Source organism: Brienomyrus brachyistius, chromosome 3, assembly GCF_023856365.1.
Source record: "Brienomyrus brachyistius isolate T26 chromosome 3, BBRACH_0.4, whole genome shotgun sequence".
NCBI lineage: Eukaryota > Metazoa > Chordata > Actinopteri > Osteoglossiformes > Mormyridae > Brienomyrus > Brienomyrus brachyistius.
In genome coordinates this window covers 24140973-24164404 of record NC_064535.1, presented here as the reverse complement: position 1 = coordinate 24164404, position 23432 = coordinate 24140973, and the positions used below count along the sequence as shown (strand labels likewise).

The following is a 23432-nucleotide window of genomic DNA, read 5'->3' as shown; positions in this document are numbered from 1 at the left end:
TGTAGCTGTGTCTGTAGTGAGTCAGCTGCACTGGTTTGGTGGAGTACAGAATATATATGGTTAAATTCTGCCTGCATTTGTTTAGTGTGTCACAAATAATTTAAACTATAAGCACATTAATCAGGCAATGTTCAGAAGCACACACAGTACACCCCCCCTCCCCATATGAACATATCTGGCATTAAACAGAAACTTTGAAGCTGGACAGCATGGGGTCATGTGACTATGGTGTAACTTACATGTATGGAAGACAGCCTTGGCTGAGTGGGAGGAGTCACAGTGAATGAGGCGGATGGATGGAGTGTGTCAACAGGCCACAAGGAAGGCGGACAGAATCAGGCGTACAGCAGTGAAGGCAGTCATGACAGACAGGTATGGAGGGATCAGAGATGAGAAAATGGTTTGTGAAAGAAGGGTGTTATACAGAACAGTCACGTGATTTAAGGAATGATTGGAAGATGATTGAGGTTGGGGACCAGAATCTCCAACTTTTAATATGCTCTTGTCATGCCAGTTCTCCAGACACAGCAGTTCCTTGAAGGTCTAGTGCATCATTACAAAACTACAGCATGACTTACCTTCTGCAAGGTGATCAGAGTGCCACAGACCGCAAATATTGAACTCCAGCAGACACCTGCGGAAGTCCAATAAGAATGAAGCAAACACTGCATGTTTCTGGCAAACAGTGAGTCCAGCCTGCAGACGGAGAATGGACTCCTAGCCACTGGGTCTGATAGCAGATTCAGAAGTTGGGGTCAATGCATAGTGCTGCCTTTAAGGGGAACCAGGGTGATCAGAACCAAAATGGAGTCATTACAATCCGGCCAAAAATGCGTGTAATGGGAAGCGTTGAAGTTATTCAGAGAGATCCTTCCGAATGACATACTTACAGCATGAAGTTAGTGAGGAACCATTTGAGAGCCGAGAGCAAGATGTAGAAGGGCTGTAGGCAGCGGGGAAAAGGGAGGGAAAAGAGATCAACTGTCAGCTGTTATTCAGATGCAAGTGCTGGAAACAGGGTCTTAGCAGCCGCCGTTATTTATAGATCTCCGAAGGGTAAAATCACACCGCCGAGCCTGGTGTCCACATTGGCCTGGATGTGAGCGGCTGCTGATGTACATAAATGCGGAAAGGACGACGTTGTCCTTGGAACGTACAGATAATTTTTCTAGTGATGCTGAAGAATGGACATTTTGGGTGCCAGTCTGGTACAAATTCAGTCAATGCTCACACCTACCCTGGGGTCAAATTGACCGCAAAGGCACATGTCAGGGGACGTAATTATTTTTAGAGCGTGTAAGAGTTAATTATGGACAAAAGAGAATACAGGCAGGTTTAGTATTTAAGTATTTTAGTCTTCTATATACTGTATGTATTGTATTTACATATACACTATATGGACAATAGTATTGGGACACCTGGCCATTACACTTACAGTACAGGAACTTTTATGGCATCCCAGTCTAAATCCATAGGCATCAATATGGAGTTGGTCACCCTTTGCAGCTACATATGCCACTCTTCTGGGGAGGCAAAGATGGCATCCCATGAGTGTGTAACGGGTGAATTTACGGAGCTCTTCAGAACAACCCATTCTCTCAGAAATACTTGTAAACCTGACTGCATGGCTAGGTGCTTGAATTTACCCACATCTATCTATCTATCTATCTATCTATCTATCTATCTATCTATCTATCTATCTATCTATCTGTCTATCTGTCTGTCTGTCTGTCTGTCTGTCTGTCTGTCTGTCTGTCTGTCTGTCTGTCTGTCCGTCCGTCCGTCCGTCCGTCCGTCCGTCCGTCCGTCCGTCCGTCCGTCCGTCCGTCCGTGAGTGAAAAAAATGCACCATATTGCAGAACTTCTACCTTATCAGATCAGCATATTGCTGTGAGACCCCTTCAGCTGTAATTGTATTGGCAACGGTCCAGTGATGTCGCCACAGTCCTTAATTTGCACGGCAGGTGATTTGTCTTTCACATTTTCCCGTGTCCACAGCAGGCGTGTGTCACCTGTGCAGCTCCTGCTTCATACCCAGTATGCTAGATATCGGGCATCATACCTGAGCTGGAACACGTACAGTGGGTGTGTGTGCAGTGATTTCAAAGGCAGGGGCACGGGGGGAGGCACACGTACGCTGAGAAGCGGGCGGGCACCGCTGGTGTGATGATGGCTGCTCTTGCACATGGCCTGGTAGTCGTACAGAGAGACCCTGGGGGCCCACAGGCACACGTGTACATGCACGAGTACCACAAAAATAAAAAGCGATGAGTGACCTTTTCCGCAAAGTCCTCTCAGGCATGTAATATTAAGGTGGGCTACGTAAACACCCAGGATAAACATTTCACAGACAGATAGCACCAACAACACCTGGTTACAGCACCTGTCAGCTCGAGGGCGTCCCAGACAAACTGCCCAAGCCGCTGGACGGCAGTCATTTTTCGTGGAAGTGAATTAGAGCGAAACTTATGTGTGAAAGGATCTCTGACCTTAGAAGCTGCGGACGAACTGTTCCGTGTGTCACGTGGACCGTGGCTGTTTACCTCCTGAACATGCCCATTTGGAGCAGCTGAGACATCACCGCTCCGTCCACCTCCCCGAAGAACTTTCCAGACTAGAGAGGACAAAGAGATGATGCTTGTGGTTAGGTTTGCATTTAGAAAGTTGTTCGCCGTGTCCGTACCTCAGCGGAGGTGGCTGATTTGTCTGTATTGCGTTTCGTGTACCAACCCATCACAGGACGCGCACACACACACCTAAGCACAATTTAGTGACTCCACGTTCAGCTTAGCATGTTCTTGGAATGTGGGAGGAAACCGGAGTACCTGGAGGAAACCCCATTACGACATGGGGAGAACATCCAAGCTTCACACGTAGTGTGACGGTAGGGACTTGAATCTGATCCCAGAGGTGTAAGTGGCAGCAGTGCTAACCACGGTACCCTTCATACTTTAATGTGTGATTATATTTCATTGCTCTTTCCTCTTCTCAAATTGTCCGTCTGGAACATGCAACAATGACACTCGTGCCAGCGGCAGGGACTAGAACACGCCCCCTCTGGCGAGGGCGCGTCAGCCACCCGCCTCTGCTCCCTGTATGCACCACGGGGCATTCTCCAGTGACATAACACGATTGCATGTACAGCAGCACATGCGCCCAGTGGACAGTAGGTGTCACTGTGGAGTAATGAGAGGGAGGGAAGCCTGGCCGTGTAATCCAGCTTGCGTTGCCTCGTGGGACACATTCAGCACACACTATGCAACAGGGAGCCTGTCTTTCTCTCTTCCATTTTTTTTCTTGTTCCAAACTATAGATGGCCTAACCATAGGTGATTCTAAACCTTGTTTGGGGGGGGGGGGGGGTTCAGCCACCATATTTTTTGCCTTTTTCATATTTTTCCTACAGAAAAATTATTTTTCAAAAACCATTTAGTGATTCATTTAGTATTTTCATACACATTTCATATATATATATATATATATATATATATATATATATATATATATATATATATATACACACACACACACACAATTTTATCATTTTGTCTGTAGGATCCCACCCACCCCCCATATGACTCATTTTATCATGGAGAACTGCTCCCCCCTCTCCGACTTTTATCCCCATGGGTTGTGTCCCATATTTCTCCAGATTGAAAGTGGCAGGCCCACTGAAGATCAAATCGTAGCGTCACCCCTGGCCCTGACCACGTTAGTTTTCATACAGAAATTCTCCCCAAACGACTCATTCTGTTTCAGATCAAGATTGAATTTGTCATATTCTACTGAATTGACAACATAAACTGTCTACACAATGTCGAGCCAATGTCTGTTCAGCCCACACCTTACTGTCAGAGGAGGCCCCCCTTTGGAAACATCATACCCTTATAACAAGTCAACTACTAAATCTTCATCTCAGATTCGGAAATACATGGACAAGCCAATCTCGTTCAGTTTCTTGTCAACACAGTTTACCAGAAAAACCATCTAAACTAACATAACTTAAATGGTCATAATCTTCACTTGTCATACAATAGCTATAAAAACATGAAAACATTATTTTTCAAACGGATTGCTCACATCTGTTTTTGGCTACGACAGAAGGCACATACTTGTAAAGTCTTAAATATACTAAGCAAAGCAAGTGAATCTTTCCAAATAAAGAAACAGAAAAATAACATTCACATAGACACATACTGGGTGATATTGGGATGACATAAAAATACTCTTGGCACATTTGAAAATGTTATAATGCTCCTAAACTCTAATTAAATGGGCGTAATCCCACTGGTGTCATCATTAATTTGAAGAGCAGGTGATTTTCTTTGACGCAAGTAATTTCACCCATTTGTGCAGTGGGCTCTGCGATGAAGTGTCCGCTCTGTAACTCCAGCTTCTTGTCCACAGTGCTGTACACCAATCTACTTTAATATGATTATAAGTCACTCAATGGGGTGATGCATTTATATAAGGTTCAATCATATCCCCAAAATAGGCAGATGTGAATGAAGGGATGGGAATCGCACCAGAAAATATTTCGTAACCCCTGTAGCAACGGATTTAAGAGGACAATATCATCATCATCATTTCACAGTTCGGACCTGCAGTGCAAATTCCTGCGTTTTCTCAGTTACTGCACCCATCTGTGTCAGAAGCTGCACTTTGTAAACATTAAATGATCTCAGTATCTTTGTATGATTTGTACTACAACATCTCTTCTGATTTCCATCCATCTTTGCGCAACAGCCTCTATTTTTACCTCTCATTATTTTCGAACCTTTTGTAATGCATCTTGTAATTATCTTGTCCAATTAAAATATTTCACTTTTTTTCCTGTTGTGGTAAAACCCCCACCCTGCAGCGAAACCTGCTCCACATGACAGAGAGCAGTTTTCCTCTTCAGTGACTCATTCTCCGAGGGAGAGGGTCAGGTGACGACCTAGAGCTAAGGCCTCGGCCAATCCTGCGTCTGCAATAGTGTCACATGTTAAGCTAGATTCTACTTCGGAGGGCTGTATTCCCAGCCTTGAATGAGTCATCATTACAGTCCACATGCTTAACCGGGCACACCTGCGCAACGTACTTACACACGCACACACACACGAGCTTAACAAATGTATACAGGTGCATGGGTGTATACTGGCGAACAGACAAACAGAAATGTGTGTGAAAATGTTTAAAATATCCAGAATAACAACAGACAACACATGGGTATGCCACTCTAATCAACTATTGTTTCTGTCCAGCACTATTTTACACTCGAAGAATTTCAGCAAGACTGATCATTCTCAGACAAGCTGATTAATTACCCAATAATAGCATTTATTACACGCAAGGCGACTGAAGATCTTGTTTCTCTTAAGAGTCTGCGCCATTACTTGTATGAGTTCTGTTTTTACTGAATCACTTTTCCACTACAGGTGCCATAAAGCTTAATTTTTGAGTACTACACAGCACAACGTTGTGGAATAATGAACTAATTGATCCAAAGGACTATGCTGCATTTTTATTTTTAGCTGCAAAATTAAATAATTTTTGATGAAGCTGATTAGATCACCTTTAATAGTATTTGTCAATGAGTCGTGTTTTTGGGGTTGCTTAGCAACCTGCTCTGCAGCTGGCTGATTCATCACACGCATCTACAAGTACCTGCTGTTATTGATTGTGACTAACAATAAGGCATCTATTGTCGGAATTGGCTTGGGTTGGCCTTCTGTGTTGGCACTAAGAACCGGCCTTTCAAATATATCCCATTACAATACAACCCTAGAGACCTCCATCATTACTTCTGACTCAGGAGAATAGTGATGCAAGTACACTGAAATGTTTGAACATGCATTAATAGAAAATACATCATCTCTTTAAACCCGGATTTGATTTACAACTTTATTTCTTTAGCCTTATCTCCTCTCCCATCCTTCAGACTCACCTGTACTCTCCGTACAAGAACGTTTTATCTGGGCAACTTAAACAAGTTACCTTTGAATTCGCATGGAACATGCACACCAACATTAAAAGATTGCGAACCAAGGGTATAACTTTGGGTTTAGCACTGGGAGGGTTGAAGTCTCCACCCATTAATGGGGGTTCTAGGGGTTGTATTAGCTGGTTTTGATTATTGGGGGGGAGGGTTACAAACCCCTCCCCATCCCCCATGACTTATGTCCATGCTAGTAACCCAGAAAGTTTTTTATCCAGTAGAGAACTATTTCTTGCTAACTCATTTTCTTGGCATTTTCTCTTGTAAGCCCTGTGAGATTGTTGATTAACGGGTCATGCTGTCATCTTGATGTTGCCTCTTATGTCTCTTTCTGTGCCTTGTCCTACTGCTACTTTACTCATGTAATCATACTGACCTCTAAAACTCTCAATCTGTCAAAGTAGACCAACTGTGCAGCAGGATAACATTCTGGTTATACGTAAACACATTTCTATTATGTAACTGGAAAACAACTATACTTATTCAACTGTATGTTGTCATACATTATGATAAAAGTATTCCAAAAGCTCTGAATATGAAGCACAGTGAGACATACCTGTATATGATTTCTACTCAAAAAGTTTGGAATTAAGGCCTCATGTCTCGATCAAGTGAGGCACACAGCTGGTATTAAATAGTGTTACACACAAACTTTTGTATTCCTGCATTGACAAGTGGGCGACATAGGCTGACAGATCATACTGCGGTATACAGTACTGTGCAAAAGTCTTTGGCAGTCAAAGAAAATATGTAAGTGATGTTCATGTTCATGGTATGAATCTATGTTATCCTGTCTGTCAAAGTTTGTCAGCAATTTCAAAACCTCTGTTAGTCACCCCAGTATTTGGAGCAACTGTCCAATACAACCATATATTTTTTTACTTGACCATTAGTACACCTTGTGTGGTTAATCAATTCTTCACTGAGTTATTCAACTAATTAAGTAAATTAATGAATTGAGCTGGTTGTGAAATTTTATGAATAAATGGTGTCCCAGAGGAGATGGTTGGGAACCTATCCGGTGTTCATTTAGCTATCCAATAAGATATGAGTAACTTTTTGGAGAACGCGATACAATTCTTATTTATTTTTTGTTACTGTAAATTTGTTCTAATGCTAAACTGTTTTTTTGAGCAAACATACACTTACTGCACATAAAAATGGCCTTAGACATTTTCACTTTGCTGAATATTGTATGTACCGGATCTTTTAATTTGAGCAAAATTGTATCCCGCTGTAGCCTCGGACCAGTTTGGGGAGGGGGGTGGCCCGTCATGACTCTGGGGATGGAATTTCAGTGATGAGAGTCGGTGTCATTCTCTTGTGACAGCAGAGCCCCTCGATGTGGTGTAATCTTGCACAATGCACGCAGTGGCCAAACGCATGCTGTTTAAGTTTAGCGTCCTCCCCTTCGGCTTAGCTGACGCCCCAGGGAACAGTATTAGCACAAGTTTCTCAAATCCCCTGAAACTCAACGTGGGTTCTCCAAGCTGATAGCTCAGATAGCGCCATTCAGGACCCACAATCCCACACATAAGTGACAGTTATCTCAGAATCCCAGGGCGAGCAATCCCAGAATCCTCTATGTGTTTAATGATGCCTGAACTGGTTACAGCAGAGATTACTGTAGACTCATGGAGTTTTTTTTTAACACACATGATAGACATCCACCAATGATAATGCTAGTCACTCTGTCACCAATATCTGTCCAAATACACCATGTGGTAGACGATACCACAGACCTGTACAGACTTTAACTGTTTAGTTGCTCAATAAGCGGTCCCCTTAGCATAGGGAGTGGGCAGCACAGTCTTTAAATATCTTTCACTGTATGATAGTGCTAGGGAACATGGGAGGAACCGATTTGGGAAGCCTGGGAAATAGTACTGTGTTCAGATTTGGAGTCTATTTCACAGCTCCAAGCCAGCAGTGTTCCACTGCAGTGTGCATATTCCAGTGTTAAGACCTGCCTCACTGTAAAGCACTTTCCCTCTTGTTTACATTGCTCAGGTCTGCTCTCCTGGCTTTGTCCTGTGTCTTCCTCCTCTTGGGTCTGAATCTCACGGCCCCACGTTATTCAGCTGGGTCATGAGGGTAATGGAGTGCAAGGAGCTTAGGCAAAGCTGTCAGCCTACCATTACAGACGGAACACCAAGCACCCAGATGCCAGTCGGTGTTCCAAAGCACTGCTTGTCTCATTTAACACACTTTCTAGATGCTTCTAATGTCCCCTGAATGGGTGTAGGGCAAGGGGGTAAATTATAGGGGTTGTGTAACCCCCCCCCCTAATAATTAAAATCAGTCAATTCAACCATCTGGATCCCCTAAAATGGGTGAAAACCTCAACCCCCGCGCCCCAATGCTCAACCCAAAGTTATGCACTTGGGCAGGGGTATTAAGTATTATTATAAGTTTCTTAAAACCCACAAGCAAATACTCTAGGGTACCATTTCCCATGTGCTTACTCTATCCCGGGTCATCCCTGTCCCCCTTCTCAGGATGAGCACAAGACACATCACTGAGATTCGCCATTTTCATTCCTCTGCTACTAACCCTTTGTGGGTAGGTTAGGAAGTACAAGCAGGCTCACTGGGAAAAATGACAGGATGGCAGCCATTCATGATTCCAATGCCCCGGCTTGAGATTTACCTCTTTCTTCTCTTTGGAGATCAGGATGAAACCATTGCTGTCCAGGAGGTAGCAGCTCAGCTCCTGTGGATCAGGAAGGGAGCTAAGTGACTGATGGGCACCTGGACGACAATCTCCTGCTGCAAGCCAGGACTTGCCGGGGCAGAGCTAGACATACCTCTTCATTATAAACATGGAAACTGGCACCTAAAATGTGCCAGCATTTTCACTTCCTCCCCAATTAAATTCACTAGGCAGTAAGCGCTTCGTTGCACAAACACCCCTCTACGATATTAACTACAGCTCGTACCATTTAAGACGTAGAGCTCGTAATTAAATGACAGTGGCTTTTAACTAACGCATCACTTTTGTGTTTGGAACCAATAACTTTGTCAGTGCAATGTCGGCCATTTTCAGAGTGCTTAGGCTTGTAATAGTCACAGATATTTAGCCCCAACCCGATTCCATAACAGCTCTGTTAACTGAATAATGACACCCAGAGCCCCACAGTTAAATAACCACACAGACATGGGCCAGAATAAGTAGTTAAGAGATAATAAATTATAGCAAAAGGAGAGGAACTCACAGGACTGTCACAGCTGATTGGGCACAAGCCCTCGACCGTGCTGCACTGGGAGGAGGATAGAGGGATGGAGAGAGGAGAAGTCATTTCTTTCCTAATGGACAAGATACTTGGCAACTGGCTTTAAGAAAATACCATGGCAACAGTGAACCACAGCTGACATGCATGGTGTGCAGTGCTGCTCTGTGTTTTGGAGGGGAAAAAAAATACCAGCAGCTCCATTGGTGTGGCGGGTCGTCGGACATCCCGCCGGACAGCTATTTGCCTGTGTGACCGGAGCGGTCGCTCATTCGTTAATCACACCAGCACCAAATCTCTCTCTTCATAAGACGGCCCACGCTGAGGCCCAGCTGGCAGACGCCCACTCTGCCGCGAGCCGGGAGGCCGACGGGGGGGGCTTCGCCACAAGAACCCCCCCCCCCACGAGCCTGGCGCTTTGAAATGACGACAACGGGCTACGGTACTCCGATAAGTGCATTGTGCCACCACTGCGCTCGACACCTGTTTTTCCTGAATATTTGCATGTTAAATACCAGAAGGGCTCTGGTATTTTAAACACAGGGAGTTCCACCCTTCAGAGGTACGAGACTCGCTGATGCTGTAGTACCTCCTAGTTTCAACACGCCGTGTTTGGCGTCAAGTACTTCATCATAGGGGGGGTGGCGAGTGGGGGGGGGGGGGGGGGGCTACAGCTGGTTTTATGGCTCTGCGCCTTAATTGCTTTAATCAATTGAAATATCTGCATAGTACATGTAAGTCACTTGAACGGCTGTCTTAAGTGTCAGTCAAATACCAGTTCAGATGTATTCCCCAAGACAAATAAAATTTGAATTTGAATTTGAATTTGAACATGCCGACTATCCGACTGGACAGTCCCGCCATTTTTAACCAGTGTGGTACAGCATTCAGAGGCCTGATGGGCACATGTGACTGTGCCATGGAGATGTGAATGCAATGTGCACCATGTGCATTACACCGGCTGGTCCATTTTTAGCTGGCACAGGAGGTGCCCGTGGCCGCCCATATGTTCAGAGCCCTGTAAAACCTTCGTGGAACCCGGCTCAGCTGTTGTGCTGTGTGACGCACAGCGCCCCGTGGCAGCGGTGCCATGCAGACGATGGAAGGCCCTGGGTTGAGGCGGAGCCTCGCAGTTCAGCCATGCCTATAAATGGCGACCCCACCCAGTGGGCACACAGCCACACTGATGTCAGTTTCACGTGGCCGGCTGTGCCCCGCTGTATCACAGAACATACTGGTGTTTCTGTTCCGGCGTGACAGGTGGCGCTGTGCCGCAATTAATTCTATTCCTGCACTCCAGTTTGAAGGCTGACTGAGTGACTCTCCTAACAAGAGACTTCCTGCAGCCAATCAGAGACTCTGAAATGGTGGCGAGACTATGTTGGGCCATGAAATGGCAAAAGAGCCCGGGCATAGCATGTAGAGCTTGGGAGGGAGGGCTTTCTGATAGACTCAGGCAAGGGGAAGGGGCTGTGATGGAAGAATCAGGCAACAAGACACTTACTCCGTGTCTCTTATTTGACAAAAGAAACAAACAATGTTGACTTACGTCTGTTTCATTGGACTGAAGTTCAGCATCGGGTGGAGGACGTGGTGGCACAGAGGCGGATAGACAGACGGTGAGAAGGAGAGAGAGAGGGATTGGGGAAAAACACAGGGAAAGACCTGTTAAAATGAAACATTAATTCCGATCTACCAGGTCGATGACAATGAAACGTGACGTTTTGTCACAGCATTGTGACCATCCAGCAAACAAATTCCTATAGCAATCCGTTCACCCTAATTAGGCCATTCGTGTGTGTCTGGATAAACAGAGCTTATCACCACGGTGGAGTAAACTGCAATTACTCTAGGAAAGCCCAGGCAATGCCTTTACCATTAACATTGCTCTATTATAATTCTTAGAGTACTAGAGGCATCCTTACGCCAGGTATAAGCACTAAAACTGAATTACAATTTATCTCTTAATTTGTAACATTCTTTTAAAATATGTATACTGTATTTGCTGTAATTTTCCCATCCCGGCTTTGTTATTAATTATAACAATAGTGATCGGAGACAGAACTGCAGAATTGCAGTTTAATGAACCAAGTTCTAAAACAACGGGTACAAAGTGTGATCCAAAAAAAGCTGGATTGCAGTCTTTAAGCAGAGTCTGAATATTGGCAAGATTTATTGATAGAGTTTTGGCATGGAACAAACTAATGGCCTGAAAGGTCCAAGTTCAGTGTGGTGCCTTAAATCTCCCTTAGTCATTAAAAGACAGGCTGGGGGTGTCTCTCCTATTCAGAGGTAGCAGGGCTTTGCCTGATTTCCTGTCAATCTTAATTTTTTAGTCAAACCGAACACTGTTTGTGCAAGAGGAAAAAATGTCCTTCATGAAATGTGCTTCTATTGCAAAATCTGGTCTGAAAATGGGAAGGAATTATACTCCCTGTACTTGTAATAACGCAAATCATCAAAGTCGGCAGATTTCAAAGTAGTAAGATGATTACATAAAATGTACACCATGTCAGCTTATCCCTTACACTATGTGGAATTTACTTAATACGCTAGCATATTCTCGAATTGTTGGAAGCTTGAATATTTTAACGATGAATATTTAATAATAATTACACATGTGGAATATAAATTAATTTAATAAAATCTTTATACTCTGATTTTCCATTAAGGCCCTCAAAATGTGCTGAACATTTATATAGGGTCAGAATCAGCGGAGCAACATCTGAATGGGGGGGTCCGACAGGCTTTTTATGGCCTCGGAATTCGACATTCCTTCGAAAGTAATTCTCACTGTGTTAGGAAATGTGAACAAGCAGCTCAATTCCTGCGACACACACCTGGACCGTCTTTGGACGTCCATTTGAGGCCTACTGTGCAAGACCAGCAGCCAAAAGACTAGCCGTTGTTTTCCCGCAGACGCATGTCTCACTCAGAACGTAATCAGCGTCCAAGATCGACGCTCAGCACGATGTGGATCTTCACGGGTCGCTGACACTACCGCTGAATACATGTTAAACAAAATAACGTGTGACCTTTTACATGTTTCTCGTGTACACAGGGGTAAAATAAGCAGTGGAAACATTAGTCATACAGTTAATGTTCCTGCAGGATGCTCCAGAAATATCTGCCTTGTCTGAGCCTGCTTTGGCTTCACACGCATCACATTAAGGTAATACAGACGGAAGGCCTGCTTGCCTCATTCCTCATCTTTGCACTTCACACTTTTTTCTAATTTGCACTGACGTTGCGTCCATAAAGGATCGGATTATTTTATTGATTTTTTTTTTTTCCTTTCGCAATAATGATCGCTTTTCAGTTTCAACTCTAAGCAGACACTGCATATCACGGCAGGTCATAATGATGCCAAAATGGAATGGAAAAATGTCGCTTTAAACCAACAGCAGAGTTCATGCGAGAGGCCATCACATTGCTGCCTCTCAAGCTTTATTCACGTAGGACACTTATCTGACCTGGAAGGTCCAGTTTCTTTCTACAGCCTGCTGTTGTGCAGTTATCACTCCTTTGATTTTGCTGCTGGTCAAGGCATACATCAATTTTAATTAATATATAGATTAAATATTCCTATGCTACTTTGACCTTAAGAGCAGAGTGCTGATAAGGATTCAATTTAGAAGATTATATCTTTGGCGACAGTCATCAATGTCATGATGCCACAGAAGAGCATGCAGTCTTCTGTGTACAGGTTGACTAGGGATGAAAAGTGAATTGTGTGTGTCCAACTGGACAATGTGGACGTGTTTCGGTTCATTTACGTCTCCTATGCACATTAGGAAAGCAAAAAGTGTGGATGCAGTCTCTCAATCCTGGTGTACCTGTCTGGTCGTCGCCCAGAACTTCTTCTCCAACATGTCCAGCGTCATCTGCACCCCGATTGCTGCGGAGACAGATGGCAAACGATTGGGCCTCGGTTAATAAGCGAACAGCCAGCATCATATTCCTTTTTTTTTTTTGGCAAGAACGCAGGCAGGTAAAGTAGAAAATTAAAGCTCAGTGGTGCAATTGTAACGATTTTCTGCTGCTCTGCTTAGGAACTTAACAAAGCAGCCTGGGCGCGTTACCAGATGACCTCAGCATTATGAAGGGTTTCTGCGAGAGTGCCTGGCGGGGCGACCTTGAGCACGAGGCCTTGATTCTAATGTGCAAACATGAGTCACTGGCCATTAGGTTAGGACAGTAACCCCTCCCCCTCACACACATAGCCTTGAAGGTCACAAGACTAATGGAACCCTGGGCGGGTAGGAGCTCAACATAAGACCAAAGCATCCATGGCCTCATCTTAGTTTTTTTTTTTTCCTCTGGGTGGGGGTGGGAGGTGGACTTTGAGGACCAGATTTAGTGACTGAAAAGGTAAGCAGTGCGCAGGATGGTACTGTCTGGGCATGTCAGGAATCTAGATGTCCCAGCCAGACTCCGCATCTTCCCCAGCATCATAAGAGCTCTCCTCCCAGCCTACTGGAATCCCGCTGAAATCTTTCATCCTGTTCCTTCCTTCACGCTGCTCACGTCGTTCGCCATCCTACAGCTATCTAACTTAGCTCTATTCTTACTTTGGTTTGTTGAGAAATAACCAGAAGAAGCAACCTTGTCCTTGATATGTTTTTCCCTTAAAAATGCCTTAAGAGGTAATGCGCTCATTCATATCTCTGTCTTTATCATGGCTGCGGGAGATGTGATCGCAAGTTCGTCGAGGCCGTAGATGGAGAAGAAGCTAATTAAACTGATCCAACTGATTAGGGCAGGGTTTTACAACGCCCACTGCTGCTTGTTTAATGTAAGCTGTGGATCCCTAGACATCAACGAAGGGATTCCTTTGAAAAGCAACCTGAGCGGACTTACTGTACAGAGAGAGCACTCTCCCATTCAGCCTGAGTGCAGGCAGCCAGGCTGCATTCCCTTTGTTTCTATTTCATTTCCTCTTAGCTCAAACATACTAAAATAGCCTTTTCCCCATATTTATGCCTGTCCACCGCCCCCTGTCAACACTTTAATGGTTTAAGACTTGTTAATGCCGATTTATTTGCTTCCCCTATACCAGCCAATCCGACTTCAAGTGTTCTGTGGTCACAACACTATTCTGTGATGACAGCGGTGTTCTGTGATGACAATAGGTGAACACTCCATTTGCCTGTTTGGTATCTTGGAGATAGTTAGCCAGATGGATATTAGTTCATTAAGCTCACTGCTGATTTTATACTCCCAGGGCTTAATCACCGCCGGTATGTGAATTTCAGATTAAAGCGATTATGACAGAGAGACACTTGTATTTGCTAGGCAAGTTTAATTGCATCCCTAAATCATTCCGGTCTTCTTTGCCCACTTACACGAATTGGCAATCTTCATTTGCTTAATACTGTGCTGCATGTGCTCACAGAAATTGTCACAGATATGCGGATTATCCTTTTGCTCTAAAACACAACTAGGGTCCATCTATTTGCTTTAAACAACAACAGGCATCATCCATATCATGTGACTTGAAAGATAAACACTTTGGGCGTGTGTGCTTTGTAAGGCGTGTCCGGTGAGAGGGATCGTCAGTAATGCTCTGAGAAAGTGTGCAGAAACCAACCGTGATGAAATACCTTAGAGCTTGCCTGAGGTCTCCGAGTACCTGGAATGTTAGTACTGCTTGCCATAAAAGTACAGTCCAGAACAGGAAGTATGTGGACCTCTACCTCGGTTCTTTGCTTTAGCCACCCAACTAGGAAAAAAAATTTTAGCTGAGGAATCATTAGCAGAGGCAACAGACTATCCCTGTTGCCATTTCCTGCTAATGCCTTGACTGTCTCTGTTCTTAATATCCATTTGCTAGGGATGAGGATATAAGATCGAGAGTCAAAATAATTGGTCATATGACCAATTGTAGAGCCTAAGTACTATTAAGATTTGCACTAAACTTTAGCATGAGGATGCACGCCGCGTCCACCCTGCACCTGTCCCTTTTATGGCCTTTGGTACAGCACTACCTGGTGCCAGATGGAATTGCAAGAATGTCTAATTATGGAATAATGAAATTTGGCTGGACAGCCCAGCCTGTCCATTTGTTTTGAAGTAGGTATGCCATTGGGAAGCCAGAAAACATTCTGGAGAAATGCCACCTGAATGGGCGCCAGGAGTTGATGCGGACTCCAAGTCACCTAATAATAATAATAATATGGAGGAAAAAGCTGATCTACACTGATTATCTAGGAGGAATTAAAAAACGCTCTTTGGCATTGACTGTCAGGACAAAAGGACTCACTGGCTGGAGCTGTACTTTAGTCACTCGACCTATGATCTTGGCAGCTGCCTGGAAGAGCCTCAGCTAATGTGGACCCATGTCACCGGGGCTGGAGGTCAGGGGGTTGGTACTCTGGAGGTGTGGAAGGCAATGACTGGATCCAGTTGTCGATGAAAGAGCGGCCAGCCTCGCTGATGCATACTGCCATCTGTTGTTGAACTTGGCTGCGGGTGGCATGTGCGCAAAACAAAAAAGAAAAAAGAAGAAAAGGCTTGTGGAGCTTTGCGTCGGGGGCGTTATCCAAACATGCATTAGTGTGGCGCTGTGCAGCCATGTAGCCTCTGCGCCTGCTCTGTGTGAAATATTTAACAGGCCCCTTACGTAACGTGGACCCGGGGTAAAAATGACCCCACCTGCTTTTTCGGGAACCTGAGCACAGGCAGCAGGGAATGTTTAGCGGAGGCAGCAGGCAAAGGGGCAACCAAAACAGCACTGAGAGACGGTGAATGGAGAGTAGAGGACCGGAAGAGGGAATTTGGACTTTATTAGGGTATGAGTTAAACAAAAAAGGGGAGGAGAGGAGAGGACTGGAGAGAGAGAGCCATCCTGGCTTCCGGAAAGTTCATACTGAAGGAAGAGACAACGGGCTCGAGAAGGGCTGAAACTGGGTAGACCATGTGATATGGAACCACGAGACGAAGAAAGTCCATTTGATATAGCTGGTGTTCAGACACAGGAGAATGAATGGGACTGTCAACTGACTCTTCCCTGTCCCAGTCTTTCAGTCACTTTTTATGGTATTGACAGGCATAGTGTATTGCTACAGTTTCCCGAAAAATTATTAATGATGGCGACCGCATAACCATTATGTTCTGATGTAAGTATTGTGTAGTGGTGGGGTAGGGGGTAGTCTGTCTAGCTTATAAAATGGGTGTCCGTGCCAGCCGCTTAATTGTACCACAAAATTACGTGACAGTGAATTTCTCTACTGATAGCAGCGAGTGGCTGCTGTCAAATGCACCCTCCCTGTCCACATCAATAAAACATTTCCACTATTTATTACATGTCATTTCCGCGGTTGGGGGAAACTTCTTTTCCAGTAAGTTAGAGGACAGCAGAGCCATTTAAGCATGTCCATGCTGAAAGGACAGCCACACATCTGCTGCGCTAATGTCTCAAGGTGATGTTCAAATACACATCACGAGGCACGGAATGTGGATCGTGATGAAATTTGTTATTGCGGAGAGGGCCTTCGATATATAGCTGCTGTTTCCCTCTGCTTCCTTTCATTCGTTTCTCTTATTGTTCATTTGACAGTAGCGGTGACTTAGAAATGGGTTTCCGAACAAAACAAATTTAAAAGAACAAAAAACAAACGAAAACATTGACAGATTCAAGGCAAATGAAACAAATCACACATTCTTTCACATTCGCCTGGATCAGTGTGGTGGGATAATTACAAGCCACTGGTTACATTTGCATAGCAAACGAGATTATCCTGATCAGTCTTGCCATTAGGTCACATGTAAACATACAGTCGCTGCACATTTTAACCAAGCACTGACCAGCAAACTATAAAACAGCACAGGTTAGCAAAGTGTGTCATTCTGATGGTGGTGACCTTTGATGTATGGGCAGTTGTGTTAGCACTGGATTTCCACCAGCAATATCTGAGGCCCCCATCACTGGAACCCACCATTTGTGCTGTGGCTACAGAATTGGTTGAACATGCGCTAGCTTTGCACTCCTCGATGTCAGAGTTTACGTTTCACGTGACGGCGCAGTACAGGGATGCAAATTTGATCGTTTGAATATGGAGGGCTATCTCTTCTACGGTTTTACGGATTGTAAAATGAAAACGAATTCATGGCCACTTATTTTTTTGGGTGGGGGTTGGGATGGTGGATGAAGAAATCACTGGGACTGAATCAACCCCCGCTTTCTGCCTCATAGGTGAGGCGCTTTTGCTCAGCCTACTCACCACCTATGTAAAAGTCTGAGAAGTTGTCCACCCTCGTTATCACACAGCACACACCAGACATGATCCCTGGGAAGGCAGCCTCCTCAGTGAGCATGCTGAGAAAACGACTTGGCACGGCGACGATACGTCAAAGACGATTTTCTCAGAGATGTTTTTGTTCTGCTGAAGGCTCTAGTTTTTCGGTAGGAACAGGTCGTATTTATTCATAGCCATTGCTTGTTCATTTACCTGTATCAAAAACCAAATTCCTTTTTTTTAAGATAAACTCTGGTGTTTGTACATCTGTCGCGATACCACAGACCATGAATGGCAGGACTTTCAAGTCAACAAAACCCATGATAGATAATCTGACCTTATATATAAAAGACAAAAACACTATCTGCTGTGTAACACTTTGAATTTTTGTCTCGAGGCTTCTGACGAAATGTCTGGTGACAAAACGGGCAGGAAACCAAGAGAGATGGAATCCCTGGTGACTTCTCAGAAATTGCCTCTGTGTGATTTGTGTTGCCCCAGCAGTCAGGGGGCATTTAGGGGGGCAACCTGACTGTATGTTTCAAAATGCCGGCACTGTAGCAGCGCGGTTAAAAATGACTGCCGTTATCCCTGGAGATCCATTAGGTCCCCTTCTTGCGGGAGTCCTCTGTGGACGTCAGATGAATGATAATCTACATTTTGTGTGGCTCCCTGCATTTCATTTCGAGTCTTGTTTGGAGCTGCGGGAGAAAGACGGCTGAAATATTTCACAACCTTTCTGCACAAAGTGCCCTCTGAAGATAGAGGTTGTTTAGCAGGACAGAACAGAAAGGGTCTGAGACCCAGAAGCCTCCTGTAAAATGACAAAAGGACGAAAATGACAAAACATTTGATTAAATTACCACAAATGTGGCATGCTTTTTGCAATGGATAAGACTCCCTGCTGTTCTTGGATTTACCAGTGATAAACTCTCTCTGTTTTGGCAGTTGGTATTAAAGTAAATGTATTTAAAAATTTAATGGAGCATTAGAACCCAGTTGTAGAAACACACGAGAAGTTATTAACCTCTAATGTGCCATATATCTGGAGATGACGCAAAGGGGCTTCCCAGTCTTTGGAGAGGGCCACGGGGGCTGCTGGCATATCTATTTGAAGTAGCTCATCAATTAATCTAATTGAGCCAGATGTAATTTTATATGTAAAGTAAAAACATTTTTTTTCCATTAATAAAGAGCTAGCTTGAAATTCCGATTGATTTTTCATGGCCATGAATCATTTATTGGTTTAAAGCACAGGGAAATGTGTGATCTATCAGATCTCTGCTGCTTGAAAAATAAGAGTCCCACATATGTATTCTGCAGAATTTGGAAGGTCTCAAAACAAGCTGCATAAAATGCAGAAATGCAGGCACCACAGTAGGAGTCCGGTGGAGGCATTAGAGCCTCTCCTAAGGGCTGAGGAACAGACCCTACTGTATCACTGTGCCAGGGAGCGATGTACCTAAATCAGGGTCCTGGGGTACGAGGGATTCCTCTCAGCTTCAGCCGGTAACTTGGTTTACCACGGTAATTATTAGGATAGTGAGCCGCCTCACCCCGTCCTTGAGGTGCAATGGCCTGGATGGAAAAGGCCAAAGCCATGCGGTTTGCTTGGGGCAGAGGGCTCTCACATGCAGTCTGATACCTGCCTGTTCACGGGTGCGACGGATTATTTCTATACCAGGGGGATCGAGTTCCCCCCCGGCGCGTACGTGCGGCAGGTACACGCCATGCTCCGGCGACCGCTCACGACCTGCGCTCCACCCTCTCCCCTCAGATCCATTCTCCATGAAAAAATAATTCTCCCACTTTCCACTTATATATTTTATAAGGATGTCCATACAGGTTCAGCAAACATTTAAAGGCACCGTTATATCAGGTTGTTCTCCATTTGGGGTGGGGGGGGGAGGGGCTTAGGGAGTGGAGTGGAGGGACAGGAGAGGCTGTTGTATACAGAACACCCCCCCCCACTCCCCCCCCGGGCAAACATCACAGCCAACAGCAGCACAGAACAGCAGGACTTTCTTCACACTGGTTTCAATCTGCGGCCGTGAGAAAAGGATTATCATCCCAAACCCATACGGCTACCAGCCCCCGCGCCCCCCCCCGCTGCCAGCGACCCTGAGCTAGGCGCCAGCATTCGCGCCTCGTGTCCTAAATAGGGGGTCGCTTTCGCACCGTGGGCCTGCCTTCTCAGAGCCACCGTCTATTTTTATGCCTAGCTTAATTCACTCGCTCGCCGGTAGTACACACTGCAAATGTATTACCTATCAGATTTTTTTGTTTCTAGACTCCTGATGCAGCCGCTGCCTTTGATCTGCTAGCAGTTAATAATGTAAGACGTCATGTTGACTGACCGTTTAGTGGCTTATTGGTAGGAAATCATAATTAAGAATAGTGACTCTTGGCAAACGTGTGCCCAGAAACAAAAAGTGCCTGTGCAGTGATGTTTGACCTGGAGATATCCAACAACAAACAAGCTAACATCATTACCTTTTCACCTCTCACATGTATTTAAAATCCAGGTGACAGGTCATGTAATCATACTGACATCGATCCATGAATGGTATCTTGCTTAACAATGTAAAACACCCATGTGTATAACATTCAGTTTCTGGAGTCATTAGTGGTGCTCGCCAGGAGTCGCGGGGGGGGGGGGGGGGGGTTTCTCAGTGGAAGATTCCCCCGGAGAGACCTGTCTGCCGCACGGCACAGCCGGTTCTCCCTCTCCCAGCGCTCTGTCACACTCTGAGCGGTCCCTCAGACCAGGCTGGTGCACCTCCTCCAGAGTTCAGGCTGTAATTGGGTGCGCAAGGAGAGCATTGGAAGAAAACGGAAATGGGGTGCCTCCTTTCCCAGGGCCCGGGGGCCTGGCTGCTGCGGGCTTCCCAAATCGTCGTTTCCATGCCACTACGTGGAGTGCACATGGCACTATACGCCGGAACTTTAATTAGTGACACCTTCTTGTCATGAACCAGCAGCCCGTCAACCTGGATGCGGTACTGAAATGGAGATGCTCGTTCTTTCCCCTAAACCGGTATGTGAAATACATGACCTCCCTGCTCGCACCCGAGGTAAGGGATGTGCCTGGACATGGACTGGCTGGGTGCATCCGCCTATGCTAGTGGTTTAGCTGTGACTCATTGAACAATGGCTCCTTAGAGTTCCTTTGTGTATTTGTGACTCTTTCTCAATCACCTTCACACATACACACACACACACACACACGCTTTCTCTCACATGCACAGCGCTCCAGCTGGGAAACTGTGACTTGTGCCTTTCGCAGTGATGTCCCACCTCGCATTCTCTGTGTTACACAAAGCCTGCAGCTTCCCCAGCCTCCCATAACAATGAGTGACTTTTAAAGGCTGAGTGCTCAGACGTCCCTCCTCCTCGTACGGGCAGTCTGTGCAGCCTTGCGGTGTCTCTCTCGGCTCGCGGGGTCACTTCGAATTACCCTTGGTCGTTCCTCTCGTTTTTACAAGCAACACATTTCTGTCTTTTGTGACGGAACAGACAGATTTACCTCAGTGCTATTCGCTGTGCTCCATAGTACGACGGTATAATTAGTGTGATTTGAAACTACGGAGTGGGAGCGATCCTTTGTTTTACCACCACGGAGTCATGCTCACCGCTCACGTGCTGTCACACTTAGTGGATGGGTTTGGAAACACCTGGTACCACCAGTACCAAGAATCAGGAAGGTCTACATGCCCACTGTTATACAGCCCTGCTATATCTCTCCCTCTTTCTTCCTGTTGCTCTGGAAACAAAGGAAAATATCAGTACCTCGTCTGACATCACCTCTAGAGCAGCAGACAGCCATGTGACACTCTTGTACAGACGCTAACCCCACTGGTGTCCACCCCACTACCTGCGTTCTGGGAGAACACCCGAGAATGCAGGCATTCTAATGGACGGTGTCATGTGTTGCCATGGCAGCCTCGAGCACCCTTTTGGCACTGCACGTGTACGAGCGAACTCCAGGGAACACAGTGGCTTTGTGCACAGTCGAGCACTCATTCCCCGTCATCACTGTGCTTTGCATGTGTCAGAGAGACCCGTGTGTAAGTACCTTGGGTGATATTAAGAATAGCATATACATTACTGCATGTACTGACATCAACACTAGGTTGTTCCCCCACCTTGCCTCCTGTGTTCCTTTGGAGAGGTTCCCTGAGCAGGATAAGCAGTTGAAAGACAGATAATGCCAACCTGTCTTGAACCCCCCCCCCCACCAAAAAAAAAAAAAAAAAAAATGGGATAACCATTTAAAGATCTTTGATTGGACAGGCCAATAAAACTGCAGCTCATTACCGCTTTCATTATACGGCAGCATGGAAAACATCACACAGTCCAAGGCTTCGGTTTACTGGCCTCAATTATTCATCTAGAATTGAATGAGCTTTAGATGCAAAAGACACATTAAAATTTAACAGAAAGCCATTGATCAGATCTCCAGAATTTTCACTTCTCGAATTACTCAAACCTGCATGAGAATGGACAGTTTAATCAGCTCATCAGCTGTCATAATTTTAACAGCAAAAAAAAAAGTCATTAAAGATGGCTGGTCTACAATGACTCGTCCTGAAGAACACAGTCCTCTACATCATGTCTTTCGTCATGCCTTTGAAATGCATGAGCATTTTCGACCAATCGCTGAATGCTGCCCTTCATTTTCTTCCAATAATATTCCAGTATTGTTTTATTAAATCAGTGAAGGCCCACAGTTTTATTTGCACAGGACGTGTAATCTGCAAAGAGATATGTAAGTAAATCAGGTTTCTACACCCACGCGATCTTAGTCACTTTTGAAGAATGCTTCAGATTTTATTTCTGATGAAAGACAAAGACCCACTCCGTTCGCCCACAAGAGGTTCGGAGGTACGAGAATCCTGGGTGCAGTTCACCCACTCATCTGCATACACGCACACACCCACGTGCACATACAATGTGCAAGCTAGGTGGACCACTTAATTAGGTACAACTAGTTAGTGCAAGGCATGTGACCAAAATGAGATGGACTGGTCGTTTGTTTTTGTTCACCAAATCATCGTCTATGAACTCGAGACACCGTAATGTGTGAAAATCTCAGAAGGGAGGCTGTTTCTGAGATGCCCCGAGCCCCCATGTCTGTCACCAACTATCAAACCACATTCAAGATCTCTTAGATCACGCATCTTTGCATTCTGATGATTATGCAAACAGGAAGTGGACCTCTGCTGTGTGTATTCAGCCACACGATTGGCCGTATGGAGGAGCAGGCTGTTTGGGTAACCAAAGAGGTGTACCTTATAAGCTAGCCACACAGGCACACTCAGACATATGCAGTTGCTCTCTTATGGTTGTCCTCACACACAAATGCATATAGATTGGAGATACGCAGCACACAGACAGCATATAGACATAATTTAAGACTGACCCAATAACACTAGGCTTTCCCTGGATGCCACACCAAGGAAGCTGTGTTCACCTCAGGCACAGAGAGCCATGTTTACTAGGCGAGGAAAGCCGTGTTCCCCGCACACAGAACGGGTCGGGTAAATGGGGGGTCCCGCTCTCCGAATAAAAATTCCGCACAGATGTGGTGCAGACTCACACAGCCGGCTGCCTGGCACATGACCTGCCAGTGAAAAATTCCGTTACGGTAAAATGGCAAGCCGGACATGCAGAGACAGGGCTCCGGGAGGTGGGGTTTTGGGGGGGGGGGGGGGAGGTGAAAATCTGAAATCTGGAAACACATCTTGAAACGCCTCAGGTGACATAAAAACGTGGTCTCGTGCTGTGCACCAACATCAACAGCAGAGCCGCACTGGTAGCTTAGTCGTGGATGCGTGATCGCAATTCCATTCGGCCTGTAATGGAATACTGAGGCATTGCTCACAAACTGGCTTTGTATACATACTTATATACATCACTGTGTCTTATTTAACATATATATTATTAGAAACCCTTTTGCCTGCATAAAGTCCAGCTTTATGGCTGGC

General features: G+C 45.3%; 1 protein-coding gene across 2 annotated transcripts in view; it reads right to left on the bottom strand.

Annotated features, from left to right (window-relative positions):
- Positions 1-23432, bottom strand: part of cacna2d4a (calcium channel, voltage-dependent, alpha 2/delta subunit 4a) — a 76437-nt gene that overhangs the window by 7447 nt on the left and 45558 nt on the right. For both annotated transcript variants that reach the window (XM_049009424.1, XM_049009425.1), the window contains 9 exons: positions 13045-13106; positions 10758-10772; positions 9194-9238; positions 8629-8691; positions 2544-2614; positions 2137-2212; positions 891-943; positions 579-634; positions 240-260 (listed from right to left, as the gene is read on the bottom strand). In XM_049009424.1, the coding sequence (XP_048865381.1) occupies positions 240-260; positions 579-634; positions 891-943; positions 2137-2212; positions 2544-2614; positions 8629-8691; positions 9194-9238; positions 10758-10772; positions 13045-13106 (462 nt within the window). The remainder of the gene's footprint in view (positions 1-239; positions 261-578; positions 635-890; positions 944-2136; positions 2213-2543; positions 2615-8628; positions 8692-9193; positions 9239-10757; positions 10773-13044; positions 13107-23432) is intronic.